Source organism: Nannospalax galili, unplaced genomic scaffold, assembly GCF_000622305.1.
Source record: "Nannospalax galili isolate Female #2095 unplaced genomic scaffold, S.galili_v1.0 scaffold1475, whole genome shotgun sequence".
NCBI lineage: Eukaryota > Metazoa > Chordata > Mammalia > Rodentia > Spalacidae > Nannospalax > Nannospalax galili.
This window is the reverse complement of record NW_008336116.1, coordinates 395,579-408,249: the sequence shown is the minus strand read 5'-3', so window position 1 is coordinate 408,249 and position 12,671 is coordinate 395,579. Positions and strand designations below refer to the sequence as shown.

Here is a 12,671-nt window from a genome sequence, read left to right as displayed (position 1 = left end):
CCTGGGATGACTTCAACATGTCTCATCTCACATGCCAACTACAGGTCTGAAGGCTTCTTCCAGGCATGTCTGGTTGACATTACTGCAACGGTGCCGCCTAAAACCTCCTTTTGCTTTCAGGATGCCAGTGCCTACTCAACAAATCCCTCTTCCATTGGCTAAACCCTCTCCTCAGGCCTGACAGTGTCCCATTATTCTTTACTCAGACTTCTTTGACCCAGATACTCTCCTGGGATCATAACAAGAATGAGAAAAAATTCTTCATCGAAGAAGCTCTTATCTGGTGGAGGAGAAGCAGTGAAAACAAAGCTGAAATCTGTTGAAATCAATGTTTTGACTCAATGTAGGAGCAGAGAAAAGAGGCGACACGGCTAGTCTAAGGAGGTCAGAAAGCAGCAGGAAATGGAAAATTAACTGAATCCAAAATCAAGTGAAAATTAGAGGAGCCGAAGCAGGGAGCTCATGGGGCTGGACAGGTGGCTCAGTGGTTAAGAGCACTTGCTGCTCTTCAGGGACCCGTTTGGTTCCCAGCACCCATATTGGGTGGCTTACAAATGCCTATACCTCCAGCTCCAGGGAATTTGACACCCTCTTCTGGCTTCCACGGGCACATGTATCCCTGTGAAAGCACACTGGCATGTGCACATACAAATAAAAACAAGACCTAAAAGAAATCAGGGAGATCAAACAAATACGAAATTGCCCGAGTTTTCTGAGCCTCGGTTTCTACAATTGCAAAGTAGTGAGACTATTGGGTGTTTTAACAGTAAGAAATAAAACATATAAACATTACTGTCAAAGCTGTGGAGGCAGTACCTAGAAGTGAGTAGGCAGATGATAGATGGGGGCTCCTGATGTCATAAAGGGGAGGGTAAAATAGTAAATTAGTAATAATAGCAACAGGAATGTTTTTGAATGCTGATTAAATATGTCAATATGCTTAGGTGATCCATTCATATTTTACCTCAGAATAACTTACAAAATGATTTAATATATTTAATCTACAAATAATTCAATTCTGAGACTTGAGTTAGTTATTACCCCCATTCTACAGATGAGGAAAGAGATCCTACTTACACACACATCTCACAAATGAGGGAATCCTAACTGCCTAACGCCAAAGTCTTTACTGTGCTTGGGTAACTGCAAGCAATTCTTTAAGACAGGGGCATATCTACTAAGTGATACGTAGAGATATTGATCTAGAGGAGTAATCAATGCTGGAAGAAGAAGGGTATGCCAAGTTAAAGTGTCAGGATTTTATCCCAGGAGCAAGAAGTACATTCTTATCAGGAAAGAAATGTGCCCAGATTTTTTTCTGAGAGATTTTATGAACAGAATATAACTTCTAGTGATAAATAATAAATGAAATGCAATTGCATGGGTACAAACTCCCAAGGTAGACCCCCATTTGAATCTCTGCTAAACTGGAGATTCAGCCTATGGTGCTTGAGTAGCTGGAGATGGAGGGAAGGTGCATGGCAGGACCTGTTCACACTGAAAGATGAGTGCTCCGTGAGGTTGGCGAATAATAGACTCTATGTGGTTTTAACAGCCATGTTAATTATTTCAATCCTTTCCCTACAAACAATGGGAAAGCTAGCAAGTATCAGTAAAAGATTAAAAGTTGAAGTTAACATAGCCATTTGCTAAAGTTAGGTGTGCTGTTCATAGACCTAACTTCCCCCACCTAAATTTATTGAAGAGATGCTGTTTCCTCTTCAGAGCACAGAGAAGGCCTGGGAATACAGGTTGGATGGGTGTCTTTGGTAAAGCCTAGTGTTCAGCCAAATAAAGAGGAAAGAACTCAGAGATCCTGGGGAAATCAAGGCAGTAGAGGGTGAGAAGGGATAGCAGGGAGAGAGAAGAGGAAAAGACAATGAAGGCAGTTACTGCGTAGGGTGGTAGTAAAAAGGGGATTTCTGAGAGGAGAGGGCTGAGAGTAATATAATTTCTGAGAGTAATATAAATGTATAACTATCAGGCTTTTCCCCGAAAGCTCAAAATTTGTATAAGGTCCATTACACAGTTTCCATGTTCTGCCTGATGGATTGATTGACTTATGGGTAGGGTTTGGTTTGCTTTGTATTTGTATTTTATGTACATTTTCTATTTCCACTTTATCAATACAAATTAAACATCATGGATTTATTATCTTATACTTATGAACATTAGATGTCTGAAATATTTTCAATGGACTGAATCGGGAAGCTTAAGGGAGAATCCACTGCTGTCTTTTCTTTAGTTTCTCAAGTTGCATTTGTTGGCTCATGAAACCTATTTTCATCTTCAAAGTCAGACTCATATCATCTTGCAAAATATCTTTCTCTTCGACCTCCATTCTTTTTCATGTAAATATATTTGTGATTTTATCGGGGTCACTTGGATACTCTACCATACAATCCCCATCACAAGATCTTTAAACATGTCTGTAAAGTTTGCCATGTAAAGGAATGGATTTCTAGACTCCAATGTCTGGAAATTGACTGTCCTTGAAAAACATTCGCCCTATCTCTTAGGTGTCCTGCTGATTTAGTAGATGGAAAAGAAATTTTTCTTAGTTTTGAAAAATGTGGTCTGAGATGTCTGGGTAATATAAAATAATAGAAATTAAGGGAAAAGTTAAAATAGTCCGTTGTTTTATTATTTCTATTAGGTAGCACTTATAAGTATATGGAAACTTCATCCAAGCATGAAAGAAATATGTTCCATTAGCATTTAACTCATTTGGCCAATATTTATTGGGTGTACATCAGGCGTCAGGCACTGTGATTCCTAGACTACACATCAATTGTGAGAAATGATGACTTTTGAGAACCTTTAGTTTTGTGAGACAGAAGGAAATAATTTTCATATAATCCAGTAAGTGAAATGAGAGATATTTTCATATGATGTAAAGACAAACACAAACACAGGAGCATTATCTCCCTAATTTGAATCAAGAAAGCATGAAAACGCACCTTAGTTTCATCAGTCAGGGTTTCATGAAATAGGGCTTCTGGCTACTGTCAGATACAGAGAGAATTTTCAGATTTATGTATTTTAATAGAGAATTATAAGAAATAGTGATAACTTTTAGTATTCTTCAGAAAAGCATCTATAAATAGATTCAGGCCATCATAAGGGAAAGAAGGATCATTTATTTTTTAAGATCTGCTCCAATCTCTTGTATTACTCCAGAGTCTTCATCACTCTGTTCTAAGGTCTTCTCTATCAGTCTTCTGGTTTTCAATTCCCATATCATTTCTGGTTGGATCCTCGAACAAGTTATAAATGGGCTTCAATTTTGTGGTGTGGAACATTTTAAACCATTTTCGGAAGGTTTGTTGAACAGTGGAGGAGGTCATTCTATCAGCTATTTCCTTAAAAAGTGTATGGGTCTTTTCAGCTAACATCTTGATCACAGGGTCTTCATCCCAGACCACTCATTCAATAGCTATAACAGAAGAGGGACTCTTAGTTCAAAGTCTTTTTCAGAGTCTAAGCAACATTAAGCCTGACCCTCCCTGCCACCTTTTACCAGGCCCTTCTCTGTATCTCCCTCTTCTCATATTCTCCTATTCTTTTCTTTGACTAGTAGCATCTAGTAAACTGGAAATAATCATGAAATTTATGGAGCACATACATGCTGAACATTTTTCACAGTAGCACAGCTATATGTTCACGGAGAGGTTTGTGCACATTGTAATGGTCATAACCATGAAAGAAGTTGGAACCAGTCCAAGTGTGTATCAATACAAAACTACTTAAAAGTAAGATGATCAGAAAATGAAATAGGACATGTATTTTAACATAATGAAGTCAATGCATATTCTTTGGTATGGAAAGATGTTTATGATAAATGACCTTGAACTTGTGGCAATCCTCCTGCTTCAGCCTCCCAAGAACTGTGAACTACAGGGTGGATCATATTTTAATTTTTGATAAAAGAAACAGAATGAAGAGGGACAGCTGAGAAAAGAAAAGGAGAGGAGAAGGAACAGAAGAGGAGAAAGAAAGAAGAGAAAGCTCTTAAAATGAAGGAAGAATTATAGCTCTTGTCATTTAACAGGTAGTTAGATGTGCTGAATTATGGGAGTGACTGAATGGATGAAAAAAATGATAATGATGTGTCAAGTGGGCACCTCAGTCATAAAAAAAATGGACCATTCTGGTGGGAGAGGCTGGTAAGGGGGGAGTCTGCCTGAATACATGGGAAATCCATGAACTTTCAGCTTAGTTTTGTTGTGAACCTGAAACTGCTCTGAAAAACAGTCAACTTTAAAAAAAGGTAGACAGCCACTATTTTCTAGCACACTTGTCTACAACTCCAACCCTGATAAAGCAAGAGAGAGAGGCTAAGAGAGATGCCCAAGATGAAAGCATTTTGAAAGAATAACATTACTCTTTCATTTCTTTCTCTCCAAATGTAATGGCATCAATCCACTAAAGTATAAAGTCAATCCATTGAAATTTAAAGCCTGCAAGAAAGGATTCTGTTTATATGCTGTGGTAGCCCAGCAACTAGATGATATCGTCATATAGGCAAGGCTCAAAAAATATTTCCTGTAGCTCCTCAAGGCTCCGACATGATAGATCTCAGATAATAAAAGAGATAAATTGAGAGACCAAGACATTGAGAGAGAGAGAGAGAGAGAGAGAACAGAAAGAAAGAAAAAAGATGCTTCTTAATGCAGTCCTTTCATTGGTTTTCCTCAACCATATACCCATCACCACCTTCCATTCTGGAACCCACTTATAAAACTCCTGTGTGACTAAAATCAAAACAGTGAATCTATTTGAACCTGAACATAAAGATTTCATTATGATCTTAGTTCTTACCCTCAAGCATGACATCAATTTCTTCTCTGAGTAGTAAATGTGCTGCGCCTTTTCCCAAATACCCTATATGTAAAGTAAAAAGAGAGTTATGCCAAAGTCAACTATGAAATACATTTTTGATGCTCTGGCTAGAACATCGAAATCCTTAAACCATTGTTTAGTACTTTCAAACAATTACTATTTAATAATTAAGGCATTGTATGTGTCAGTGAAGGATCACAAAGTGAACACACCTTAGCTACCATCTGGGTCTCTAGAAAGAATACTATTAGTATCCCAGGTGTCTTCCACAAGCCCCTTGAAATAACCTCCTCCACTTTTCAGAATACATTCTTTTGGTTCTGCCTCCTTTTGCTCAACATAGTGTTGTGAGATGCATTGGTGTTCTTTCATGTTGCAACAGTTTGTGTTTTTCCATTGCTACATGCAGAACCGTGATTCCCTGAAACACAGCCATGTTTATTGGAGCCTTTGTTTACATATTATCTATGACTGCTTTCACCATGTGGCAGTAGAACTGAAGAGCTGGAGAATGACAGCACATGTTGCTCAAAGCCTAAAATATTCACTATGAGACTTTAAACAGGGAGAGTTTGCTGATGGCATTCTACGTGATATTCTATCTTATGAATGCAGCATTTTAATCCATCCTGCTGACAATAGACTTTTGTGTAGTTTCTTGGGACTTTTATTACTGATAATGTTATAGACATTCTTGGACAGGAATTTTGAATTGTGGTTTGGAGTAGATTTGCTGGCTAGAAGATATGCTTATGTTCAGTGTGTGCATGTATGTGTGTGTGTGTGTATTTATGTATGTACATGTTCATGTGGTGTGTATGCAGGTAGTGTGTATTTGTGTATGTGTGTGTGTGTGGGTGTGCGTACGTGTGTGTGCATGTGTGGGTTGCAGGTCTACATAGGTGTCTTCCTTAAGTGCTCTCTATGTTATTATTTTCAGACAGGGCCTGGCATTGAACTTGAGATTAAGACCTAGGGATAGCCTGTCACCACCTCCCCAATGCTGGGATTCTAGGTGTATGCCAGGCTTTCTTAGGTGGATGCTGGGGATTTCAGCTTCTCATGCATGCATTTTACCCACTGAGTCATCTCTCCAGCACTCTTACACTTATTTTTAATGTTTAGTGTCAAACAGTTTTCCAAAGTGGTGGCATTTTCATTCACACCAATAAATAGTTTGTGAAGCTTGACACTACCAGGCACTGCCTTAAAGAATAAAGTGTCTTGATATCCAGTAGTACAAGTCCTTCAACTTTGTGGTTTTCCATTTTATCCTGGGTATTCTCAAACCTTTCATATAAAATCTAGAATAAACTTGTTAAATTTCCTATACTTAACCAAAATCCCAGGTGAGAATTGTTTGAGATTACATCCAAATTCTACAGATACCTTTGGGGTGAGCTTACACTATCACAGTATTTAATCTTGCAATTCATGAAAAATTATATATCCCTTTACCCGAGTATTTTAGAAGCATTTCTCATTGTTTGCTTTTCTGTGTATCAGTTTTTTACATTTTTACTTTTATTTTAAGGTATTTGATTTATTTGGGTGCTATTTCATTTGGCATTTAAAATTTTCTATTTGGGGTTTGGGATAAAGGCCAATGCTAGAATGCTTGCCCACCACATACAATGTTGTTGTTCAATCTCCAGCACCGTGAAAAGAAGTGTATTTTCTAATTTATTACTGCTTATTTATAGAAATCCAATTGATCTTTGTATATCGATGTTGTTTTTAGAAAACATGCTAGATTGATTTAACTGGAGTAGTTTTCTGAATTTTTTCCAATTTTCTAAACATACAATTATTTGCATATAAATTTTGAAAGTTTTATTTTCTTTTATCCAAACTTAGATCTTTTCTTTCTTGCTGTTGCTTTATTTCAGTTTTGGCAAATCCTTGGCCATTATCTCTGCAAACAGTTCCTTTGTCTCGTTCTCTTGCTCACTCCTTCTGAAATGCACACTAAAACTTGTGGCCACGTCTCGAGATATCCTGCACTCTTTTCGTGAGTTCCATTTTTATTTCAAGTCTTGATCTTGTGGCCAAATTTTTATTTTGACATATTTAATTAATTCCCTTTCAAGTTCTTTGTAATCTGTTAATTCTATCCACTGAGCTCTTAATTTCACCTCATTAATCTTTTGAATATATTAGTTATGTTTAAATTCATATGCATATTTTAATAGCTATATCCCAAACTCTGTTGATTCATTTTTCCTTGTATGTTTTAAATTAAAAGCAGGTTATTATATATAAAATTTTGTGTCATTTGACTCTCTGAACATTATGGTTTCTTTTTTCAGAGGGGAATTAATTTTGCTCTTGTCAAGCAACTAAGATAGAGAGTTATCTCCTAACAGGTATGGCAGCCCTTGGGGGTCTGAGGCAGGAGAATTGTCATTAGTTTGATGCCAGGTTGGGATTAATCTGGGTCTTAAAGTCCTGTAGTATTGTTTTTATGAAGTTGGGTGCGCCAGAGTTTGGTGAATATATGTTCATGATTGTAATATCTTCTTGATTCATTGTTCCTTTGATCAAAATGAAGTGGCCCTCTTTGTCTTTTCTGATTAGTTTTAAAGTCTATTTTGTCCAATATTAGAATTGGTACACCTGCTTTTTTCTTAGTACCATTTGCTTGGTATATTTTTTTCCATCCTTTCATTTTGAGATAGTGTCTGTCCTTGAAGGTGAGATGAGTTTCTTGCAGACAACAAAAAGATGGGTTTTGTTTCTTAATCCATTCACCTAGTCTCTGTCTTTTGACTGGAGAGTTCAGTCTATTAATATTTAAAGTTATTAATAAAAGATGAGTATTGAATTCTGTTATTTTTATTTCTGTTTACATTCTTAATATAGATGTACTTTTCCACAGTTATACCTTCATTGGATTTCTTTCCTCAACCCCTTGGGTATAGTCCTTCCTTTCTTCAGCTCTTTGTATTGCTTCCAGAACTCTCTGAAGGGCTGGTTTTGTGGACATGAATTCCTTCAGCCTATTTATGTCATGGAAGATTTTTCTTTCCCCTTCAACTATAATAGACATTTTGGCTGGATATAGTAATCTGGGTTGGCATCTGTGGTCATTTAACACTGGGAATACTTTGGTCCAGGCTCTTCTGGTTTTCATAGTTTGCACTGAAAAGTCAGCTGTAATCCTAATGGGTTTTCCTTTATATGTGACTTGTTTCTCTTTTGCAGTTTTCAGTATTGTCTCTTTGTTTTGTATGTGTAGTGTTATTACTCTGATGTGCCATGGAGAGTTTCTTTTCTGGTCCTGTCTCTTTGGTGTTCTATATGCTTCTTGTATTTGTATGGGCATGTCTTTCTTTAATTTTGGGAAATTTTCTTCCATGAGTCTGTTGAAGACTTGGTCCATGTCATTGTTTTGGGATTCTTCTCCTTTCTGTATGCCTATGATTCGTAAGTTTGGTCTCTTTATGGTGTCACACAATTCCTACAAAGTGTCACACAATTCCTGCATATTCCATTCTTGTGATTTCTTAATTTTTTCAGAAACTTTGCTTGAGTGGTCTAGTTCATGTTCATCCACTTTATCTTCCAGTCTTGATACTCTCTTTTCCATTTCATTCACCCTATGGGTAAGCCTTTCTCCTGTGGTTTCTAACGGGCTTAATGAGTGTTTCACTTCCTTTTTCATTTCAGCCTGAGTAGTGTTCAATATTTCTAGCTCTTTTCTGAATTCATTCAGAAGTTTATCCCTATCTTCCTTCAGTTCTTTGATTTGTGTGTTCTTTAAAATCACTGAATCCTTTTATCATGTTTATAATTGTTCTTTTGAGTCCATGTCCTGCATTATATATAGTGGGTTCTCATTGTACTTCTCTAGAGGACTATTGGTATTTGGTGGGGATATGTTATTTTGGCTTTTCATGTTAATATTTTTTCTCTGTGATTTTGACATTTGGATTTCTCTTCTGATTCTTGTGTGAGACTCAAGCCTTCAAGTTTAGGTCTGCTTTTTTTGTGAAGTTTGTATGCCTTTTGGTTTACTTCTTGGGCATGAAAAGCTGTTTTGTCTAAGCTTCTGGTTCTCTTTTGATTTTATATTAGAGTGGCCAGATTGCTTTTGTCTTCAGGAGTTCCAAGAGAGGGCCAAGTCAGATGAGGATCAGATGCTCTCAGACTTTCTTCTAAAGTCTGGATCCCTCCAGGAAAGATTTTGGCCTCTGGAATTTGGGGGTTGTACTGGCCTGGGAGCTGGGTCCTGGAAAGATGCTGGTCTAGGGCAGCTGGTGGCCATGCCGCCCAGAGATGCAAAGGCAGATCTAAAATGTATATTTTAAGGAATTACAGTAAGTCTCCTGTGTGGGCTTTCTTTCCTTTGTTCTCCTTGTCACCGATTGATTTATTAGTGTCAATAGTGTATATATTTTCTGTTTTGCTGTTTACAGTGGAGCTTTCCTCTTCCATGATAATTATGTTTTTCCCACATTTCCCCCCTATACTTTGAAAACTTACTTTTCATGATCCTGATTCATTATATATGTCCTATATACTTTTAGATACTTTACACATCTTTTTTTTTTTTTTTTTTTTTTTTTTTGAGACAGAGTCTCTCTGTAACCCTAGCTGGCCTGGAACTCTCTATGTAGACCAGGCTGGCCTGGACCACACAGAGGTCCACCTGCCTCTGCCTCCTGAGTGCTGGCTTTAAAAGTATGTACTGCCACATCTGCCTGTTGATACTTTAGCTCTTTATTTAAAAAAAATTTAGATTTATGAATTTATTTGCCACAATTCTCATCTGTTCTGTAAAAATATTTTCTAAAATATGTTTCTCTTCTATATTTTTCCTTAAGGTATATCTATAGAAAAATAATGCTGTATTATTTTTATTAAAAAGTGACTTATTTGGGATTTCATACAGAGATTTGTTTGTGCAAAGCTCCATATATCAAGGAAACTATGGTACTGGTTTGAAATAAAGTTCTCACCACAGGTTTTCTCTCTCTCTCTCTCTCTCTCTCTCTCTCTCTCTCTCTCTCATTTTTCTCTGTGAGGAACACGGATCTCAGCCGTAGTGCTCAGCGTGGTTCAGTCTGTCATGTACTCTGACTGGCCACCTCCTCTCTACAGTTTTATATGACTGTAAGTTTCTTCATTCCTTCCTGTTCTTGATATTGTGATTTTGAACAGGAGCAAGGGAAGATCTGATCACCAAACTTGGAATTCCAAAATATAGGATTATTCATTTTTAACTTCACAGTGAGACTCTCATAGGAGAGGGAAAACTTTGGTCAGATTTTTCCAAGGCCTAGAACTTTGGCTGTCTTCTCCTAGAGTCTTCCTAGACTTCTCCCACATTCATTTGTTTTAAAACTTCACTGCATCTGATATCTCTTCCCCATTTGTCATAGTTTGTGGCTACAGGTGTTTAGGTTGTGCTGAACATGATATTTATACAAAGTTTTAAATTAATCTTCTTTAGATATTGATGTTTTTGTTGTTGTTCTTTTTTTTTTTTTGAGACTGGGTCTCCCTGTAGCCCCAGCTGTCCTGGAACTCACTATGTAGACCAAGCTGGCCTTAAACTCAGATATCCGCCTGCCTCTGCCTCCCAAGTGCTGGGATTAAAGGTGTGCGCCACCATGCCTGGCTAGATATTGATTTTAACATTGGATTTTAATGGATTCAACATCCTGTTGAACATATTTTGTTTAATAATTTAATAAGATAATACTTATTTTGTATTATAAAATAGAACTCTACTGTGATCATTAACCTCTCTTCATCATCTATACCAGCACAGCAAGTGTTGTCAATCAAAGAAAAAAATTGCAAATATTTTAATGAATATTTATAGCTTCAACTGCATTCTGTACCTTCAAGGACAAATTAAGAAAGAATTAAATTTATTTACCTATTAATATAATTGCTCCTTTCTTCAGAAAGATCTGAGAGCTCCCCAGAAACCCTGAGGTATCCGATATTAATTCTTTAATGTAACTCTTATAAGAAGAAAGCTGAGAATAAAAAGGAAAAAATGCTTTTAGTTGTTGATAAAGCATATTTGCTTCCATGAGAATAGTTTCAAAGCAAGAAAAGTTAATTACTCAATTGCTAGTATAAAATAAGACCAATTTTAAACATGGGGATTTTTATGTGTGAAGTACACTCCTCTGGCCACAGGCAAGGATTAATCTGTTTATCATATCATTCTGGAACCCAAAGTTGTATTGCCAACCCAATTTGTGTTTCTAACTTGTGATTAGAATCCTTTCATTCCCACTTATCTATACTTGATCATACTGGGTTTCAGAGGACCAACTCATGAGCTGATGGCAAAATAATTTTCCTTTTGAAGATGTGAAATGCCCTATCTAAGTTTATAGCCACCCATAGTTCAACATAGGAGAAAGAAGACAGATGAATGATCAGTGTTGAAGAAGTGGAAAATTCTCTTCATTTCAAGCCCTCACTGTTTCTTCACATTCTTTCTCCAAGATCACCCCTTTCTCCACTGCACCTTTCATCACTTTGTGTATCCCTTAAGTTTTTCCTGAAACTCTTATGATTATAAAAACAGAGGGCTACTCACAAGATTGTTACAGATGTCGAGAACCAGAAGTTCAAAATTGTAATTTTGAAGCAGATATGATGTTGAACACTTTAGTTGTGAGATACAGATGCCTACTGTACATCTACACGCCTGAAAGGTAGAATAAGACCAATGAAGACTGATTTACTGTCCCATAAATGCTGTGATGTTTTTAAATTAAAGAAGGAATATCAAAGCTCTTACAGTCGCTATTGTTTTTTCCTCAGACTCCAAAAACAGGATCAGAGGCACAAGGTTGCCTAGGACTAAAGGATTTAGCATCCGTTTGTATTGATGCATATCTAATAGTAATTCACCAAAGTGTTGAATGGCCAGACACTGAATGACACTTTTTTTCCGGAAGATACACACAAAGAAAGGTAAAGGTCTCATTTGGGCATAATATGCTTCTTTAATTATGATATATATGTATAGTCCATATATATGTATATATATATATACTCCATAGGTATATATACTATGTATCTGCATCACACATGCGTGTGTGTGCACACACACACACACACACACACACTTTAGCCATAATATATAGCAAAGCTTATCACTGCAATAATATGGCTAAACCTGGAGGACATTACACTAAGTGAAATTAGCCAGGCACAGAAAGAACTCATGAATTTGGTTGGATGTCATACTGTGAATTAATTCTTGAGTTTTGGAACCACCTATAAAGCCATAGAAACATAGTCCCATTGTGCATGGTGGCACATGCCTCAGGTGTCTGAGACAGGAGGATTACAAATTCAAGGCTAGCCTAGGCTATGTAGTAAGATTTGTCTCAAAAACAAAAATAAGGCTGTAGTGATACCTTTAATCACAGCTCTCAGGGGAGGCAGGCAGATCTCTGTGAGATCAGTCAGCATGGTCAACATAGTGAGTTACAGACCAACTGGGGCTACAGAGAGATCTTGTTTCAAAAAAAAAAAATCCCTGAAAACAAAACAAAATCAAAACAAAAACTCAACCATCAAATAAACAAATAATACAGTTTCCCTATGGCCTACAGAAATGTTGACATTTATTCTAATATATTCCTATTCAACTTTTCTGGAAGATGCTCTGTGAGATCAGTCAGCATGGTCAACATAGTGAGTTACAGACCAACTGGGGCTACAGAGAGATCTTGTTTCAAAAAAAAAAAATCCCTGAAAACAAAACAAAATCAAAACAAAAACTCAACCATCAAATAAACAAATAATACAGTTTCCCTATGGCCTTCAGAAATGTTGACATTTATTCTAAT

General features: G+C 36.8%; 1 protein-coding gene across 1 annotated transcript in view; it reads right to left on the bottom strand.

The window, feature by feature from the left end:
* Positions 1-2,723: 2,723 nt before the first annotated feature.
* The window catches only part of Mroh9 (maestro heat like repeat family member 9), a gene marked incomplete at its 5' end in the record, with an annotated part of 43,664 nt that continues 33,716 nt past the window's right edge, over positions 2,724-12,671 (bottom strand). The window contains 5 exon segments of the mRNA XM_029562455.1: positions 2,724-3,436; positions 4,822-4,884; positions 10,730-10,832; positions 11,408-11,518; positions 11,612-11,746. Coding sequence (XP_029418315.1) covers positions 3,189-3,436; positions 4,822-4,884; positions 10,730-10,832; positions 11,408-11,518; positions 11,612-11,746 — 660 coding nt within the window.